General features: G+C 37.1%; 1 protein-coding gene across 1 annotated transcript in view; it reads left to right on the forward strand.

Moving 5' to 3' along the window:
- LOC145992324 (uncharacterized) overlaps positions 1-19,261 on the forward strand; it is a 603,163-nt gene that overhangs the window by 123,478 nt on the left and 460,424 nt on the right. Inside the window, exon 5 of the mRNA XM_083128705.1 lies at positions 6,016-6,208. Within this exon, the coding sequence (XP_082984831.1) occupies positions 6,016-6,208 (193 nt within the window). The remainder of the gene's footprint in view (positions 1-6,015; positions 6,209-19,261) is intronic.

Here is a 19,261-nt window from a genome sequence, read left to right on the forward strand (position 1 = left end):
AATGCAACTATACTTGAGACGAGGGCGAGGATTTCGCTTTGTCGATGAATTGACTCAATTAAAACACATAAACTCAATGCGTGGCTGTCGGCAAGCCTATGATCACATAGACCTAGCTTGCGCCCCGAACTACCACACCAAGAGATATGCAATGATAACTGAGCCAATATTTCCTCTTTAGCCTTTTATTTCCAAATTAATCCTTAGGCTAACTTTATTATTTGACGTAGAATGGTTGCAGTATTGTGCATATCATCAATGCATGGCTATCGGCGTACCTATGATCACATAGGCCTAGCTTGCGCCCCGAACTACCATACCAAGATGTATGCACAACACCGAGGAGTTCTTTTTAAGTTTAAAAGCTTCGTCGATCCGTGGCGAAAAAGTGTGTTGATTCTTACGCGACATCCTCGCTTTTATACTATTTTCGAGAACACAGATTAAAGTACAGATGAATCATTCACTATCTACAAAAGGATACTATCAACAAAACTGACATCTATACGTCTTTAGAAATACAAATTCGTATAGTGCACTCTTGCAAACATGAAGATACATTAAACTACTCATAACATAGCATAAAATACAATAAACATTAAACAAAAGATATATATTACAAACAGGGTACAATATTACATATAAAACAAAGAAATTACGCTTTCTTTTACAAAAATAAATACATTAGTGACATATCTTCTACTGGTGACGTCACATAAAAATATGGATCATATCACGCTAAAATATAATACAAGAAGTTGCTCAATCAAGTAATAACGCACTTTAAGAAAGGTGTCGTATCTCAAGCGTTCAGACATACCACACTCGCCACAAATGGTCGTATCTTGTTTATACCCCTTTTTATACCACTAGAAATTAGGGATGGCCAGATCCGGATCCTAAGGATCCGGATCCTAAGGATCCGGATCCTAAAATTTTTCGGATCCGGATCCGCGGATCCGGAATTTTCAGATCCGGATCCAGAATTTTCGGATCCGAATCCAGTACTTTCGGATCCGGATCCAGAACTTTCGGATCAAGAATTTTCGGATCCGGATCCGTTTTGCCATCCCACATGCGCTTCTTTGGAAAGTAACAATGTGCTTATAACATATTGTTACCCGCTAAAATACATATATATATATATATATATATATATATATATATATATAATATACATACACACACATATATATAGTGTGTGTGCGCGCGTGCGCGATTTGTAATTAATTAATACACTTACAAGGGAGGTCTAAGTCTCCCCCTCCGATTTCCATGAAACTTGCTGGGCCCAAATGAAGAAATACGTGTTTTTTTGTTTCGGCAAAAAAATTGTTCTAGGGGGCAACCACCTCTCAAATGTCAAGATGAGGACAAATTGAAGTGGGGATCTGACCCCTGTGTTCCCCTCCGATTTCCATGAAACGTGGCAGGTGTATAGTAGGGATGGTCAGATCCGGATCCCAGCGGATCCGAAATCCAGATCCAGAACTTTATTTTAATTTGTAGAACTGTAACTGTAGAACAATTGTATAATTTTTGTATAACATTTCTATCTTGTTATATGTGTTAAAGGTTTCATCCTGGAATGGAATTTCTCACATTTATGTGTGTTTTCATCCCCCCCCCCCTTCATGTCAAGAGGAGAAATTGAAGTGGGGATCTGACCCCGAAATATGGCATAGGAAGAAACAGGGGGCATACGGACTCTCTATACACCTGTCAAATTTCATGAGAATCGGAGGGGGACACAGGGGTCAGATCATCCTCACGTCAATTTATCCTCATCGTGACATTTGAGGCGGGTTTTGCCCCCTAAAACAGTTTTTTAGCCGAAACAAAAAAAAAACACGTATTTATTCCTTTGGGCCCCTCTATACACCTGCCAAGTTTCATGAAAATCGGAGGGGGACACAGGGGTTAGATCCTTACTTCAATTTGTCCTCATCCTGACATTTGAGGGGATTTGGCCCCCTAAAACAGTTTTAGCTGAAACAAAAAAAACACGAAATTCTTCCTTTGGGCCCCTCTATACACCTGCCACGTTTCATGGAAATCGGAGGGGAACACAGGGGTCAGATCCCCACTTCAATTTGTCCTCATCTTGACAATTGAGTGGGTTTCGTCCTGTAAAACCGTTTTTTAGCTGAAACAAAAAAAACACGTATTTCTCCCTTTGGGCCCCACTATACACCTGCCAAGTTTCATGGAAATTGGAGGGACAAAGGGGTCAGATCCTCACTTCAATTTGTCTTCATCTTGACATTTGAGGGGGTTTTGCCCCCTAAAACAGTTTTTTAGCTGAAACAAAAAAACACGTAATTCTGCCTTTGGGCCCCACTATACACCTGCCAAGTTTCATGGAAATCGGAGGGGGATACTTAGATAACCTCCCTTGTAATTATTTAACACTGCATATATTATAATGTTTTATTTTAATTTGTAGAACTGTAACTGTAGAACAATTGTATAATTTTTGTATAACATTTCTATCTTGTTATATGTGTTAAAGGTTTCATCCTGGAATGGAATGTCTCACATTTATGTGTGTTTTCATATCCAATACATTCGAATGAATACATATTCGTTTCAATGGCATTTACAAAATCACCTCTGACATGTGTGCACGAGTGTGTTAGCATGCGTAGCAAAGTATTTTAGGAACAACACTTGAAAAAAATTCTTGTAGGACTAACGAAAAATTTCTTTGTAATCGAAGAACATAATACCTTTTAAGTTGTGGTAATATTATAATGGGATTGAGATACGAAACTTTCAGACCCGGATCCGGATCCGGAATTTTCGGATCCGGATCCAGATCCGTAACTTTTGGATCCGGATCCGCGGATCCGGAACTCTCGGATCCGGATCCGGAATTTTCGGATCCGGATCCAGATCCGTAAATTTTGGATCCGGATCCGGATCCAAACGGATCCGGATTTTTCGGATCTGGATCCGTTTGGCCATCCAGAAATAAGATATGTTTTGAGAATATCACTTGAAAATAAACTTTAATCTTCAGTAAACACGCATCCTAAATATTAGTTTCAGAAGTGAAATATTATTTCTGTAGTAATAGTTTTACAATGTGTGAAAACCTTTAAAATGATCTCCTGAAAAATTGCAAAAATTGACACTTTGTGTTGAGGTCGACAACGTTTGCTGCATTTTAGCACAGACCTATTGCTGATATACATATACGTATTTTCAACTTTGAGCTAGTGCATGTATACATTAAGAAGAACAAGTCTCTGAGGTTCACGTGCACTCACTTAAGGAGTCACTGCGAAAGTCTTTCAACCCATCTGCTTGCGAACTGAGGCCATTATCGAACTTTCTCCTCCATTAGTAAACTTGCTGGTGTGTAAGCATGCACAGCGATATTGAATTTTCATTTGCCGAGAAATTTCCGTAAGTTTTAGGCTGACAGAGCGCAAGAAATCACTCATCTTCACTGGTGCGAGTGTGTATAGGAGGCGCCATCTTTAAAATGACAAGAATGGCGTTTTGAAGCTAACTTGATTAATGTTGCAGCCTTGAGGTCATTTTGTAAATGAAGAATAAAATTGGTAAACGCTGTAAGTGCCACAATAATTCAAACACAGTTTTCCACATCAAACTGTGAAATGTATCATGCTTTATAATGTGGTAAACGGAAAATGTGGCTGGTAGCCCTCTAAGTAGTTCAAAGGGCGTGTAAATAGGCACTAGTGTGAACGTGACAGTTGATACCTCATGTAAATTTGAGCTTCATATAAGTTAGCAAATCAAATTGTTTGAAAATTTCTGTTTCCATTATATCTGTACTAGAACAAACATATGGTATTCATACAGGCAGTTTTTAGTTGGCACTTATTATGTTTTTCACTTTCTACTAAATTCAATTTTAATAACTTAATAGTTTTATTTTGCTTTGACGGGCATCAAGTATAAGATCAAAATATTATCACGTGGTGGGGTCCAGAAAACAAATGTCTCGTTATCTATGGCGAAGTGAGCCCTGTTACAGTAAATTGAAAAGAGATAACTAACAGAGAGTTGCATGTCCAGGAGATAATGTCTAAAGAATTACTCATATGATCTCATAAAATTCCCAAAATACAAGGCCTTTTAAAAAAGAAACCGAACTCTTTTTCTAAAGTTTGTATATAAATTCGTTGAAGAGATCCGACAATGGTGGTGCCAAGCGGTGTCCTTATTTATTAACTTGGTCCAGTTTCAAAGCTGTTGCTAAGAGCAGTAAACGCAGTAGATCGTGTTGAATGCAGGTGTGTTTAGTGGCAGCGGCGTTTTTCAGTTGCCCTACCATGAAGGAACTGGAAGAGCAGCAAGTATGTGTGAAATTCTCTGTGAAATCGGAGAAAATTTTCAAGGAGACGTACGGCATGCTACATAAAGCCTAAGGCGAGGAATGTTTTAGTTGAACATAGTGTTACGAATGGTAGAGACGTTTCAGTTCAGGTCGAAACTCCATCGAGAACGACGAATAAGTAAGGTACACCTGCAAAATATCGGATACTTTTTTAAATCACCATAATTAACCCACGAAAATGAACCGGAATGGTAATATGAACTATTGGTACCTTAGCTTTTGCCTTGTGATGTGTTTATCTCCCTTATTGTTAAATTCTTTGTTGTACAGTACAAAATTAAAAACAATGCAAATTTGAGGAATCGAACAAATCCGTCCTAATATTTGATAGTGGGTATGCCTAATATCGGATAGGAATTTAACATTATATAATATATATATTAACATTATATTTGAAATAAAATTACATCTCATGATAGAAGCAAACTTTTATTTAATTTGCCGGAGATTTGCAAATGTTCAAAAATAACAAGGATCACAAAAGTATGATTAGTACAAAAGTATGTTAGTACAAAAGTACTATCCGATATTAGGCCGAACGCGACCTCGTGGGAAATATAACCTTAATACCAAACAAAGACATTTACCGGAATAGGACTAGCATATCAAAATACTCTATTATTCCACCTTTCTGTGAAATATAAGTAAGCTATGGTTTCTCCTTACCTTCAATGTGAAAACCTTTGATGACAAAATGCTTCCAAAAACTCAGAAACTGAAAATTTATGTTCTCGTCGTTCGTGCAGGCGCAGTGTGCTCAAGAGCGTTCCACTCACAATGGAGCAATGGCGGCAATCGACGGACGTAGTTCACTGAATTGCTGCAGATGGTAGCACCCACGATCCGAGAAACTAGTGTATCCGATATTATGCAGGTTTAACTTACATTCCATGCTAAAGTGATGTTGATTGTGTTCTTTGATTGGCAGGGGATCGTACATTCAGAGTTTGTGCCTCATCGTTCCACAGTAAATTCAGTATTCTACATTAACGTCATTCAACGATTACGAGAAAAGACCACAGATGTGGCAGAACAAGTGCAGGATGGTTTACCACGGTAATGCACGTGTCGGGAGGTTGTCCGGGAGGTTTTGTCTAAGAACCAGACACCTGTTGTCCCACAAACGTCCTACTCCCCTGATGTGGCACCAGCAGACTTTTTCCTCTTCCCCAAGTTGACCCAAAAAGGTCACACATTCCAGGCAATACAATATATCAAAGAGAATTCCCTAAGGAACGTACATGCCAGTCCAAGACCAGAGTTCCAGCAGGCATTCCATGACTAGACGAAACGCTGGAAGTGGTGTGTGTACAGTGGACTTAAAGAGACAGGTCCAAATAGCTGATGGATATTACCATTTTCTCAATTTTGTATAAATTCGGTTTCTTTTTGAACAGCCCTTATATATCAGATAGATCTTGAACATCCATAATAAACTACACCTCGAAAATTTCAGACGCCAACTTTTGGACGATACGTCATCAAGAAACACAACTTGAGCCGGATATGGTTAACGCTATTCTTGCTTTTTAGATCAAACCCTCTATTTCCCGGTTGTCATTTCGTGAGGCCTGATGGCCATTATTTTGGAGTTCTATGAGTTTGGAACATTTCATATGTTTTTTTCTGCTTTATTTTTTCAGTGGATGAAACAGCCGTGCCTCGCAGAATTCCCAACACGAAATGTGATTATGTGTACTATGGCAACCAGAGTCGCTCGGGGCCCTTCGCACTGCAGAGGGCCGACTGGAACTCATCACCTGATTTGTGCAGCCTGAAGTTTGTGGGAAGCCCAAGCGACATCGTCCAAGTCTCATTTTTCAGCTACGAGTTAAGGTAATGTACCCACTACATACCAAAATACTTCACTGTAGTTATATTTATTAAGTATATCATTAAGTAGAAGTTTAGCATAATCACAAATGGTCGTTTGTAGGTTAAGTGAAAGGAATAGCTGTTTTGCAACGTGGTAGAAAACCAATGAAAACCTTTAGGACATGACAATTCTAGCTACATATTTGAAACATTCTACCCTTTGGAAGTAACAGTTACTTTTACGAGTCTATGTTCTTGTAAATAGTTACTCATCAAATGAAAATCGTTAACTTCGTTAACTCATGAAAAAGTAATGACATTAACACTTGCTTTTACAATTATTCTTCTGGATCACTATAAAATGTTACTAAATTTCAAAACTACTAAAAATTGATGTTCATACATTTATCGCGAGCAAAATACAGGGTTAGCCTAAAAGAAATAGACAGTTCAACTCGTCAGACAGTGCGGGCGATATTATCAAATTTCAATGACGCTCGCGGACCGACAAAGCTACCGTACATTACGGTATTGAGAAGTGTAAGATGCTGCCATCTACCTTTTACTTAATCCGGTTTTTATGTTAAGTACATACTTTTTCAAACGGGCACGGACCATTGCAAAGGGCTCTGCGGGCCACGGGTTGAAGGCCACTGGTTTAAACACTTTATAATTTGAAATTTGTTTATTACATCAGAAAGCATTTAGTACCGATATATAAAGAAAATCCTCCGCTTTTAGTTTGTCTTCGTGACGTCAGCATCACTTGAGCACCATCAGTCGAGCAGTATGGCCGCTAACCAGGTGGAGACGGCTTTCTGCTTGATTGAATTTTGCAAAAACAAATTCTGTTACCATCGTGCAGAAATTTAAGGAAACTGGTTCTCTGTGCAAGGGTAAAAGTCCTGGGAGAGGAGAACTGGACTATCCCATTGATATCTGTCTTGTTACAAAAGGGTCACACATAGAACACTTGTAACTTACCAATGTAAACTTCAGAAGGTACTCTTCAAACCATGTTAGTATTTCAGCCCTATTATTAAAACTCTGCTTTCTGTAAAACTTTGAAAGTGTGGATAATTTTTAGGCTAACTCTGTATTTGCGTGACATTATTTCCGTTTCAAATGTAGCTTACAGAATTTTCTTTCCTCTGTATATTCGTAGTTAAACATGAAGGTTTCTTAAATAAGAATTCCTGAATATTTGAATTTCAACTAAAAATTCCTGACGCCTTACGTTATTTTCTTCAAATCGTTTGTTCATTATTGTGCGCCCACTTGAATGGGAGGGTATGGGTAACATTTGTTGGAGGGTGTTCTGGCCTTCTCCAGCAGCGTCGTCACCTGCGATAGTCTCTGAAGCACATCGCAGTAAAAGGGCCACGTAAAAGTTAAACAAAAAGTAACGAGCTTGTTGTTGTTCTCAGAAGCGGCGAGAAAATCTCTTCATCCACCCTGGCTGCGAGGTGAGATACGTCTTGTAAAATGGGGCAGCGGAAACGCTGTATTGTGGTAAGCCTTCATAATCCCTCGGAGCTCCGTGTCGTCGCTGGGAACCAAGAAACAATGAAGAAGTTCGCTTTCTCACCTCGGCGGTTGCTATATAATCTTTCGTGGAGCGCCGCTTTTGTTGCCGGCAAAAAATAACTAAGTCTGTGTTAAGTCTCCCTTACATGCGTGGAAAACTGCCTGTGATGTCTCTTTTACGGTACTAAACACCAGTACTCTGAAAATGTTGCTGGTATTCATCCGCCAACGTCAATATCTCAGGCACTACTTTGCGCCACGAAGTTCTGGCCATTTCTAATTCGCTATTGCCAGCTGTCACGAAATTTATCACACGTGAGCATTAATGTGTTATTGCTATGAATAAGAAACGGAAAGAGAGAGAGGTCTGCTAAATAGAAATTCAAATTGCCACTTTGGCGCTAGTGTAGCTGCTGCTACTATGGCCGCTGAAGGGGAGAATCAATGTTCCTTTACATTCGTCAGTTCAGGGGGATGCATCCTTCAAATATTTTCAATTTTCGGTATGTATAAAATATGAAATCAAAGACAAATAAATAACTTGAAAATGATCCGAACAAATATTTACTTACAATTGTGATCGTAATGTAGAAATGTCAGATTAAGTAGTACACATGCACTGTACAAAAACGGTGTTAAAGCCACGAGAAGACGATTGTTCAATATTTCCACTCTACATTTTGGTCAACGTGAAACCTCGGTGGTGTTAACATACCACGAATAATAAGTGACTGTAGAATAAGTTATAGAGCACCTTTAGATACCACCTGCTTAATAAAGATAATTTATTATTATTATCATTGTAATAAACACCATTGACCAAGATATGGTGTAGACCTTCTGGGACAGTTTGTAGCATTTTTAATGTGTTTAGCATGGAAAATTGGTGGCCTGTTGTGTCAAGCTGCTTTATAAATAGCTTTCGGCTGAAGTTCTTGAAACATTCGATCATCCTAGAGAATTAAATTCTGAAAATTTGAATTACGAAATATGATACTTTGAGTGACTGTATGCCATATTTGGAGATAATTTTTGATCTTACATTTTCCCCAAATATCCTGTCAGGACAAAATATAAATGTCAAGAAAATGTGACGGAGGAGGTGTTTATGGTGAATGTCGTCGGATTTAATTTTCTATAGAAATAAACATTTGTTCTTGCTCAATTTATGTTTCCTGTGGGTTTTTGCTTTGCACGAGAGTCCGTTTCCAGAGGCAAGCAATCCTACCACTTGGAGTACCTAAACCTAAATTTATCACCAGATGCCATATATAAAAAAATACAAGAAAAAGAAGAAATTGTATAGATTTTATACTGTAGGTCCTTTCCCCGAAAGACCAGAAAGGGAATTCCGTAACCAGAAGGGGAGAATTCCATCCGTCACCCCTCCCTTCAAATACCACCTTGTGTGCAAGAGAGATCCAAATAATACGTTTCTATGGCTCTTTTCTAGTCTTATCGGAGACTGTCAACATGCTGACCAGGGAGGTGGGGAGCAGGGAAGCGACCAATCCAGCGCGATGAGAAACGCTATAGCCTGCAGAACGAAGTGCGCACACGAAGAAACGGTACCTCGGGAATGAAGGCAGTTGCTGTCGAACCAACAGCTAAATTGTAACTTCCAATGGATATTAGAAGCTTCTAATAGACGAGGCGAAAAAACACTGTATCCCGTCTTGCCCTGCGTTCGCCTGCATAGTAAATCCTGTTAGAATCACCGCAATTTTTTTTTAAAAAAAAAACCTTCGAAAAATACCATTTTATATCTACGTTAACTGAAGTAAAAATATTCTAGGTTAGCTCATATGTAATCAGAATTCAATCAATGAAAGGAATATTTCATTTGTTACAGAGGAAATTATTGTGTACCAATATGGATTTTCAATTGTTTTCTTTCATTAATTACATATATAAATATCGTCGCAAAGATAGTAAAACCTGTGCTGAAGTGATAAAGAATGCTCAGAGAATATCATCTTCATAAACCTAATAGTTTCTGTAAAAAAGGAACATGACATTAGGACAATTAGATCTACATTTTCCAGATAGACAATTGAAACTCCCCTTATAGCAACTCCAAATACATTAGTCTGGAAATGTCTATGATTGTCAACACTGTCCCTACCACTTAAGCAGTAAATAAACTGATTATGTTTTCCAAAGTCAGCTATTTTCAGGGCATTGACACTGCGTAGAGAATCCCTTGATGGTTGTCTCCTTGTAAACAAGTTGTATAAGGGTTTGGCTTCCGGTGGAGAAATGTTGAACATTGGTTCTTATCCTTTAGACTGTAGATCTAGTTCCGATTACTCTGCCTGAGCCCAAAGTGAACTTCAAAGTAAAATAAAGCAAAATAAACAGTGTTCATTTATCATGAAATCATTCACACCTAATTGTCTTAGTGTGAATCGTTTCATTTGTTTATGTGGGTTTTAAAAAAATAAAACCAATGTACCTCCGGTTATCAAAACAGGGCTGAGTTACTACTTCGGTCTGTGAAGATCTGTGAAGGTGTCTGCTAGAGGAAAATATTCTGATTCTGCACAAATGAACGCATCTGTTTCAATATACCTGAGCGTTAGTTAGCTATTGCAATGGTTAGACTAACAATTAGCAGCAGTGTTCGTTATGAAACTCCCACTAATAAATTTTGTGCACGGGAGAGAATTTCCATATTCCAGTGGAAGCCCTAACAACCCGCAGCGCTCTTGCACCTTGATAATTAACACGTGAATTAATCAGTTCCCGCAAACAAACTACCAGTTCAACTAGTTTCCTATAATTGCTTTGTTCTCACAGTAAACGTCCAATCGCTGTTGATCGAAATACAAACTTTCAACTCTACTTGCACGTAAGGGTGCGATTAATGCCTTCCGCCCATCACCACACATACACACTACAATCAAGTACTCTGGTAACATGTACTTCGTAGTGACTTACGTTGACAACTACTCCAGTTTACATTCGAAAATTCATTTAAAATATTTGTAACTGTTGTATTATTATGGGACGGAAGATATCATTCCGGCAAGTCATCCCATTCCATATTAATACAATATTACAAATACACTTCTCACAAGAAGTTTGGAATATTATTATGTTAGGCAATAGATGATAGGCACGGTGGCAAATGTCGGAGAAAAGGCGAGAACGTTCACCAGACAGATACCATGTGTTGTTGCATTCCAAGGCCGTGTCTATCACTTATTGTCTAATGTAACAATATTCCAAACTTTTTGTGAGGTGTGTATTTTCTAATAGATTTTCGAGTGTAAACTGAAGAAGTGGTGAACTTAACTCGCTACCAAATGTCCAAGGCTCACATCCTGGTCAACATACAAATGTCACTCTATTTCACCACGCATTTTACCAGTTCATCTTTCATGTTAACCGTATTAACGCAAAATGTAGAAAAGCAATTTAAAATAACAAAAAGAGAAAGATGGCAATGCCCACAAAAGATTTATCATACCACGTTTTCAAGCTCTCTGCAGAGAGCATCTGACTATTTTTGTTATTGTACATCGGTTTTCTGCAACTTTTATGAAATTGAGGCATCTGACTTTTCTGGCTGTATAGTATATACCCAACTTATTATTAAACATATTATGTTAATGCTGGTTTAAAAAGTCTAAGGCAAACCAATACAAGGAGTTCAAGGATGGAACCATTCCAAGTTTTCTCGTCTGAAAGTTCAAACCTTTGTTAAAAAGTAGGAAGGTATCAAATATTAATTTACATTCAATAGTATTGCTTTTGCAGTAGAATTGATAATTTAATTTTTATGTGATATTACATTTTTTTTGTTTTTGGTTAAGATCTCGATATTTTTGGTTAATTTTTGATTTCCGAAATATATGTCATTGATGGCGAAAAATGTAATACAACTTGTATGTTTATAAATATAATGTGTAAAGTGAAAGTTGAATTTAAAAATATATAAATTTCAAAGAAATAGCTTACTTTGTCGTATTTCGAGACAATGGCTCCCAAGTTTATGAAAACATCATTGGGCACTGATGTTGACATTCCACTTACTCACCCCCATTTCAAACCTACAATTACATTTTTGCTACTTTTAATTTGCTACATAAAATTATTTCAATTTTTCAGTTAGTACTGAATGCTTTGGTAATATGATAGACCGAACACATACACTGAATTAAAACGCTATCATTTCCTAAAAAAATCTGTTACCATTTTATTGACTTTTAAGCTAAACAAATAATAAACATCTTGATTATTATGATCCATGGGATAAAAGTTTCCTTGTCTTTTGCATTTTCTTTTCATGGAAGATTTTTTATGAATCAATAATTTTATTCCTTTATTAAATCTAAGAAAAATATATTATAACGTATTATAACATTTAAATCTTAGTATAGAGCAACCAATGTAAAAACATAAATATTAATTTTGCGTCATCTTTTGATTGAAACTGAATGAATGAAGTTTGAAGTAATAGCAAAGGACACCAACAGATGATAATACATACTAGTTTTGCCTTGTAACATTCTAATGACGTGTTTCGGCCCGGGGTTCCTGATCACATATTGGTACTTGGGGCAATCTCCATCCAACCTGCCCGTTTGATCAAAGGTCACGGAAACGCCCTACTAGAAATATGCGCACACACAACAGGACACGTTGTCTTGCTTATGACTTGACCTCGAATTTTATGTTTTTAACCTATTTTTTCTTTTACAGGTATATAAGAAATAATAAGTTATGTCAGCGTTTCGTTTAAAAACGCAACAACTGATGAAGTTTTATGGTTCCTAAAATAACCTATTTTGCTTGTTAGAACCTAGTTTAGGTTTATGCTCCTAAATCAAGCCATTTTTCTAGGTTTTATATATTTCTGAAGGTTTTGCAGAATTTTTATGTCACACAGAGGTATTTGCTGTGTTTGATCTCAACAAAATTCAATGACCAGCGTGTTTGAAACGTACTTTCTGTCGATATCCCTTCCTCCACGTCCATGGTGATTTTTCAAAGCTATAAACAAAGCAAAAAATTTCTGGCGCTACTGGTACCTTACAATCCAAAGTGGTCTGATCTGTGTGGTCTCAGTTTCGCTTCACTTCGGTGCTATGTAGCATTCACGCCTTCCGAACTAACATTTCAGCATTGAAGTTTGCACCATTGACTATGTTTTTGTTGAACGATTATTTTCAACATATAAGATGATCCTTACAGACAAAATTGCGGATTTGGACTGTGGATAACATGAAAAATTATTTTTGCCTAACTGTACGGTGAAGAATGGTAAGTTCTGCCATCACCGTAGAGTTAAGCAACACACATGACGTCACATAACGTTATGCAAGATAGTGCGTATTTCAGGATATAGGTGTCCCATTTTCATTGCCATTGACTATACCTAATCAGGAATTGTGAACTATTTTAATTTTTTTTAACCTACTTCAAGATTTTTCGAGCCAAACTTAAGATTTGTAGGACCTATTTTAGGGTTTTTAGAACCTATTTTAGGATTTGTAGAGGTTATTTTAGGAACCTAAAAGCACACTTTTTAGAACCTAAAAATCCGAGGTCTGCTTATGACACATCCTCCTCCTTTCCGAAGTAAAATGTTTGGATTTCACTATGTCACCCTGTATTACGTTGCATGATCTGTTATTGTTATGCGGACCTCCCAGATGGCGCAGTGATAGCATGGTTGCCTTGTAATCAAAGGGTCCCGGGTTCGATACCTCGTGGAGGCACATAATGGATCGGATCCCATTTTAAACTATAGGCCCACTCTCTATTAGCCTTACTGTGCAAAAATGTTATTGTTATGTGGATTGACCTTGTTTGTAGTAGCTGGTGCAAGTTTTTGAGAAAAGATTTTCAACTGAATAATAGTGGCAAATGTTAATAAAATATTCCAGTGACGTAAAATGAATCCTCAGTACTTGCTGCCATTGTTTCTCCTTTCCTCAGAGAACAAAGCTCCCGCCAAGTTTTAATTAAGGCGGCCTCCCTTCACTCTGTCCAAATGGCGTGGAAAGAAGTCACCCCAAAGGCAACGGGTTCCTTTGCAAGTTGTTTATTTTCTGTTGCTAGGCAGAGTTCGTTTTCACTCGTGTTTCTTGACACACTTTTCAGACGTTACTGGATGTACGAGTGTGCCTCTAGCACATCGTTTTTGATCCCATGACAGCAAACTGCTGTCGCTGGTTCTTTAATATACAGGCTGTCCCGTATATGCATTCAGGCATCGTAGTGTAATTACATGATGTGGTCCGTGTAAATTAAAGACACGTTCTCGTGAGTGAGTGAATATTTTGCAACGTTGCAGATGTGTCAGTATGCGTTCTCTCAGATGGTTAATGCACGTTAGTGCATAAACCGTTACCTTTAAATATTCTCAATGGCAAAGGCTCAAAGTTATTAGAACTGGGGAACGCCCAGTCCGTTCAACAGCCCTTCGGTTTAATGTGAAGAAACTGTCTCACATTCCCATAGTGCAGTGTCCTCTGTCACGTTGAAAAGTGTGCAAAAATTCCATATTTCGTAAGCAAGATGAAATAACCTGTTCATTTAAATAATCCAAGCCTTTAGTATTTATGGTTTCGCTGAAGGAAAATGAACCCAGCAACTGCGTTAACCACACCACACCACACCACAAGATTGGCTTACAAGCCCCAACCATTCGGCTGGGATCTCTCAAATGTGAGTTATGAGATGACAAGTATACAATATTTCTGTTAATTAACTTCAACATGAACATAAAAATTACCATCGTCACTGCGTAGAACTTTTTATTCCAAAGGAAGCGTGACACTGTAATTGTTCGAGATAAGCATTCACAATATTAAACTCTTTGGTGATGTCGCTGATTAAAATCATAGTATGCAACGGCACGTGATATTCTCTCCCTAGACGTCTGGATGATCTCGATGCGTTGCTGACGCGTTAGAGGATTTTATTGATTTTTTCTGACACTTTGAAAAGCAGAACATTTTACGCAAACCTGCATTCATAACTTTTACTGGTTAAAGACACGTTGAAAACACCTTCTCCTCTGTATTCCTCTTGAAATACCAGACTGATTTCATACATCATATCACCACTTTTCCATTAAAAAGTTTTGACTTGAATTCAATATGGCAGCCAATATGGCGGACCTCGGCTTGACACACACAACTATGGTCCCCCACTTGGGTCTCACCTGTTTCTATCATGACCAATTGTATCCAACATAACTCCTTTACATTTTATAGGATGTGATAAGGGACATTTACTCACCCTGTATTGTATATTACTATTAACTTCCTTGTATAAGCCATGAAGTTGATTAACGATTCGAGCCTCGGACCCATTGGATTTGTATGGAACTTATACTAACACCTCACCCACCAGTGACTTGCACTGAAGCGAGCTAGTCTACCAGAGATAGATCAATGAATCTCACGTTTCTATTTATTTTCAAATCAAACTATTTATTGTCTTGAAGCCTCAGTTCATATACAACACTTTTTTCCACACACTTCTCGTCCCTTGATGTGATCTGCGGGCACGGCTGAATACCCTAGCTGACGTTTCCTCCGCCTCACAAGTTCCAGGTAGAGACAGCCGCCCGGAGGGAAAGGAAAGATTTCTGCCTGTACCTCCCTTGCCCCCCGCTCCAATGGTTGAAAACGCGTGCTTTCAGGTCTTCCACTCTATCTCCTATAGGACAGATAGGAGATTGGTTTCCCTTCGATTCCTTTGTAAATCCTCTAAGGAACTCATTACTTATGTTCTCTGTTATTTACGTTTTGGTTTCTTTTTCTTTTTTTCCAAATATGGAATATATAATGATTAAATTACAAATATTTGCTCAGACTCTCTCTCTCGCTCTCGTTTTATTGGTGTTTTATATAAATATACTAATTTCTTGGCCTCCAATAAAAAAATGGGTAAGCTAAACTGTCATAAAAACGGATGTATTAATTTGGGCAAGAGAACGCGCGTTCTAATTGTTGTTGTTGGTTTGGTTTATTTTACTTCGCTTTTCTGCCACATTTGGTTATCGTGAATATGAGGATGAGTGATGATATGATCAAATTGATGAAGGGACCTCACAAAGAGGTCATATATTGTGTTGATAAATCATTGAACAATCCAAAGTTTATCCAAAACGGGTAATGTCCAGTGCCATGAAGTAGTAAAGAAACTGAATTTGTGTATTTAACAGTGTTGATATCTCACTGTATTGAGATATGTGAGTTGTCGGTGCAAAATTGCCTAGAGGGGGAGGAAGTATCATGATGCTCGCTGCGTCATAGGAATTTTTAGGAAAACAAATTATATTTATTTTATGGATCCTATAATAAGCAATGTGATTTAGTAATGCATTTGTTATAGTTTCTACAGTTTTAGGTTATTTAACGATGTTTTATGATATGGTGAGGGACTCACATTATTATGTGGTGCATTGAAAGATAGAGCTTAGTGATCTACGTGTGCGCGTGGTCAACCCACAAAATGTTCAGGGTGTATTTGCTACAACGTATGCGTTACAAATCAAGATTAAAGAAAAACTCAATATGCTGACTAAGGCAGAAATTTATTTTATTATAGAAAAACATAAACTAAACATAAATTAAACGTTTAGATTATGTTTTATAATAAAATAAATTTCTGCCTTAGTCAGCATATTGAGTTATTCATATCATGGAAACAAGGCTTAATGATGTTATAAGATTATAGAGGGTTCAATTCGTAAACTATAGGCGTATCTTGAGAGTAAGCTTAAACCATTGTAAAATATTGCATTTCTCTCCTAATGTCTTCAAGTAAAATGCTACTACCACTTGTCACTGTAGCATGAAATGTTTCCTAAGGGCATGTGTAGCGCAAAGCCTTCTACTAACATACAAACAAAGCATTTTGACAATATACGCTTGGTGTGTTTAGAAAAAATATACAGAGAATGTTTTGAAACCCAACTGTTGCCGTTATAACATGAACATTTTAAGAGACAGTCAGATCTAATTCAATGCCTTTCAAGATGTTTTAAAATTCTTGAGTACCAATTCATCCCATAATAACTTTTCCATAACAATGCGCAAATTATGAAGACGAGAATAGTTAAACACTAAACTCTTGAGTCATATCAAATAATAATCAAGTCATAATTCAAAATATCGTGACGGGCTCCAAGATAACCCGTGGTTTGTTGCTAAAACTGGGGAGGAAATATGCAGTAAATTACTGATCATATAATCCCATCAAAACCGTGTTTAAACTCAATCGAAAAAAGGTTCTTCAACCGTCTATAAATTGATTCGGGAAAAAGGTTCCTGGACCGTATTGAAATACCTTAAACACAAAAAGGTTCTTTACGGTCTATAGCCCATTTACACTGCTGATTTTCTCTCCCGAACAGGAATTGAATTTATTTAATATTCCCGTACCTTTAACAACCCTGGTCCTCCCGATGGCCCATCGTCGTCGCCTTGTAATCAAAGGATCCCGGTTTGGATACCCGGCGGAGACATATAGTGGTTCGGATCCCACTTTAAACTGTAGGTCCAGTTGTGATTAGCCTTTCTTTACGCAAAGCGGACTTAATACCTCAAAACCTCAAATTTAACCAACCCTGGAAATGTTAAAGATCCAGTAATCCATACATTCTAATGGGTTGTATTGGGTTAAGTAACTGCACCGGAAACTTTTTTTCTCGCACAATTGAAATTCTGTCTAAGTTACGTATTGTTTCATTTCAATACGGAACTTTGATCCTATTTAAACTGATCTGGAATATGGGTTACTCGATCGCATTTAATTTCATCCCGAAAAGAGGTTTTTGGACCGTATTTAAATTCATACGGAAAAAAGGTTCCTGGATCGTATTTAAATTGATCCGGGAAAAAGGTTTTAGGACCGTATTTAAAATGATCCTGAAAATAGGTTCCTGGAACGAAGATAGAAAGTGAATTTACGGTCCAGAACCCATTTGGGCTTCCTGATTTTCTCTCCTGGACCGGAATTGAATTGATTAAAAATTCCTGGACCTTTAACAACCCTGATTACAAGATAGCGTAATATGGCTACTTCTGTCATGAAATGGATATTCCCAAAACCCATAAAGTTCTCCATGTCACTCACAAACTTACAATTTCGATCTTATGGTAATTTCTTTATCTCTCCCAAAATTGACATTTTGGACAATTACTTATCGCAAATGTTTTCATTAATTAATTTCTGGGGATTACGGAACAAATTTGCAAATAAAAGTATTAGAAATATGTAAAAACGCAAGAATCCTTGTGCAAGTACATTTTACGGCTATTGCGTGACGTTGGAACCACTGCATATTAGGTTTCTCACTTGAGTGTAAAAAGAATGCTTCGTAACGACCTTTTTACCATCGCCGTCTAGTTAGGCAACACACATAACGCCATGCGGGCTAGCGAGCATTTCAGGATCTAGGTGCCGAATTTCTTTTGCTTGTGGCTGTACATTTCCGATACGCTTGTGATTTCTTTCAATTCTTGAAAATTGCTTAACGTAAATCAACGAAATTGGCGTGATGACAGGAATGTGTTTTCACGAAAGTGGAGTGATTTAAATTAGCTTGATTTAATTCACTTTAAAGAAATATTTTTTTGAATAGCTAATGCACATAAGGAATATGTAGATATCAGACTCACTTTTTGGTTGAAGTACATTAATTTCGTAATCATGAATGGTGTTTTTAGACTTTAACTAAGGTAATAAAATGTGTGTACTGATGGAGTGAAGCTCATACAAAATGAAATGTAATATGCATACTGTTATACTGTAATTCAATAATTTTATGGTCAAAAATAGCAAAATTTTGTGTTTATACAAAATATTAATCATGTTTAACCATCAATAGCGTAATTATCATTAAATTGTAAATAAAAATGGTAGCTGATATTTGGCAAACTACCATTAAAATTATCACCAAAATTCAGCTACAAACACTATAAGAAATATTTAAAGTTCTAATTATATAGTACATCCGGAATGTTTTATTTTCACTGAAAGAAAAGTAACAGATACTTTTATAGTTGCATTAACACACTAAATAAACATTTCCATAGTAGGTTCATATTTACAGTATAAGAAACAGAAAAACATTTACATGTAATTTTTTATTTGCTTTAATAAAACTGTTCAAATATTTTACAAGGTCAATTACCAAAAAAAAAACCTTTCTATAAAGAATGATACGTATATCTGTATGTACGATGCCAAAATACATACACGTAATTACCATAAATAAAAAATTCCGATTTAAATTTAAAACATCATTAAAAATGATTGTTATCCACCCTGGTTTCCTCTATTGCGTTTTCCGCTAACCACACAGGAAATAAACTAACTTTTTAATTTATCACTTTTTTTTTGTAATCCGCAAAGTCATTTTTTTGTCATCTCGTCTCTTTAAGAAAATGCTTGTTAACGAACATTATTCCAAATAACATTTTCTTCTTTCCACAAATTGAGGACACCTACATTCTGAAATACTGGAGTTATGTGTGTTTCCTAACTGTAGGTCGATGAGCTAGGTACAGTAGCAAATTT

Source organism: Lepisma saccharinum, chromosome 9 (genome assembly GCF_977018435.1).
Source record: "Lepisma saccharinum chromosome 9, izLepSacc3.1, whole genome shotgun sequence".
NCBI lineage: Eukaryota > Metazoa > Arthropoda > Insecta > Zygentoma > Lepismatidae > Lepisma > Lepisma saccharinum.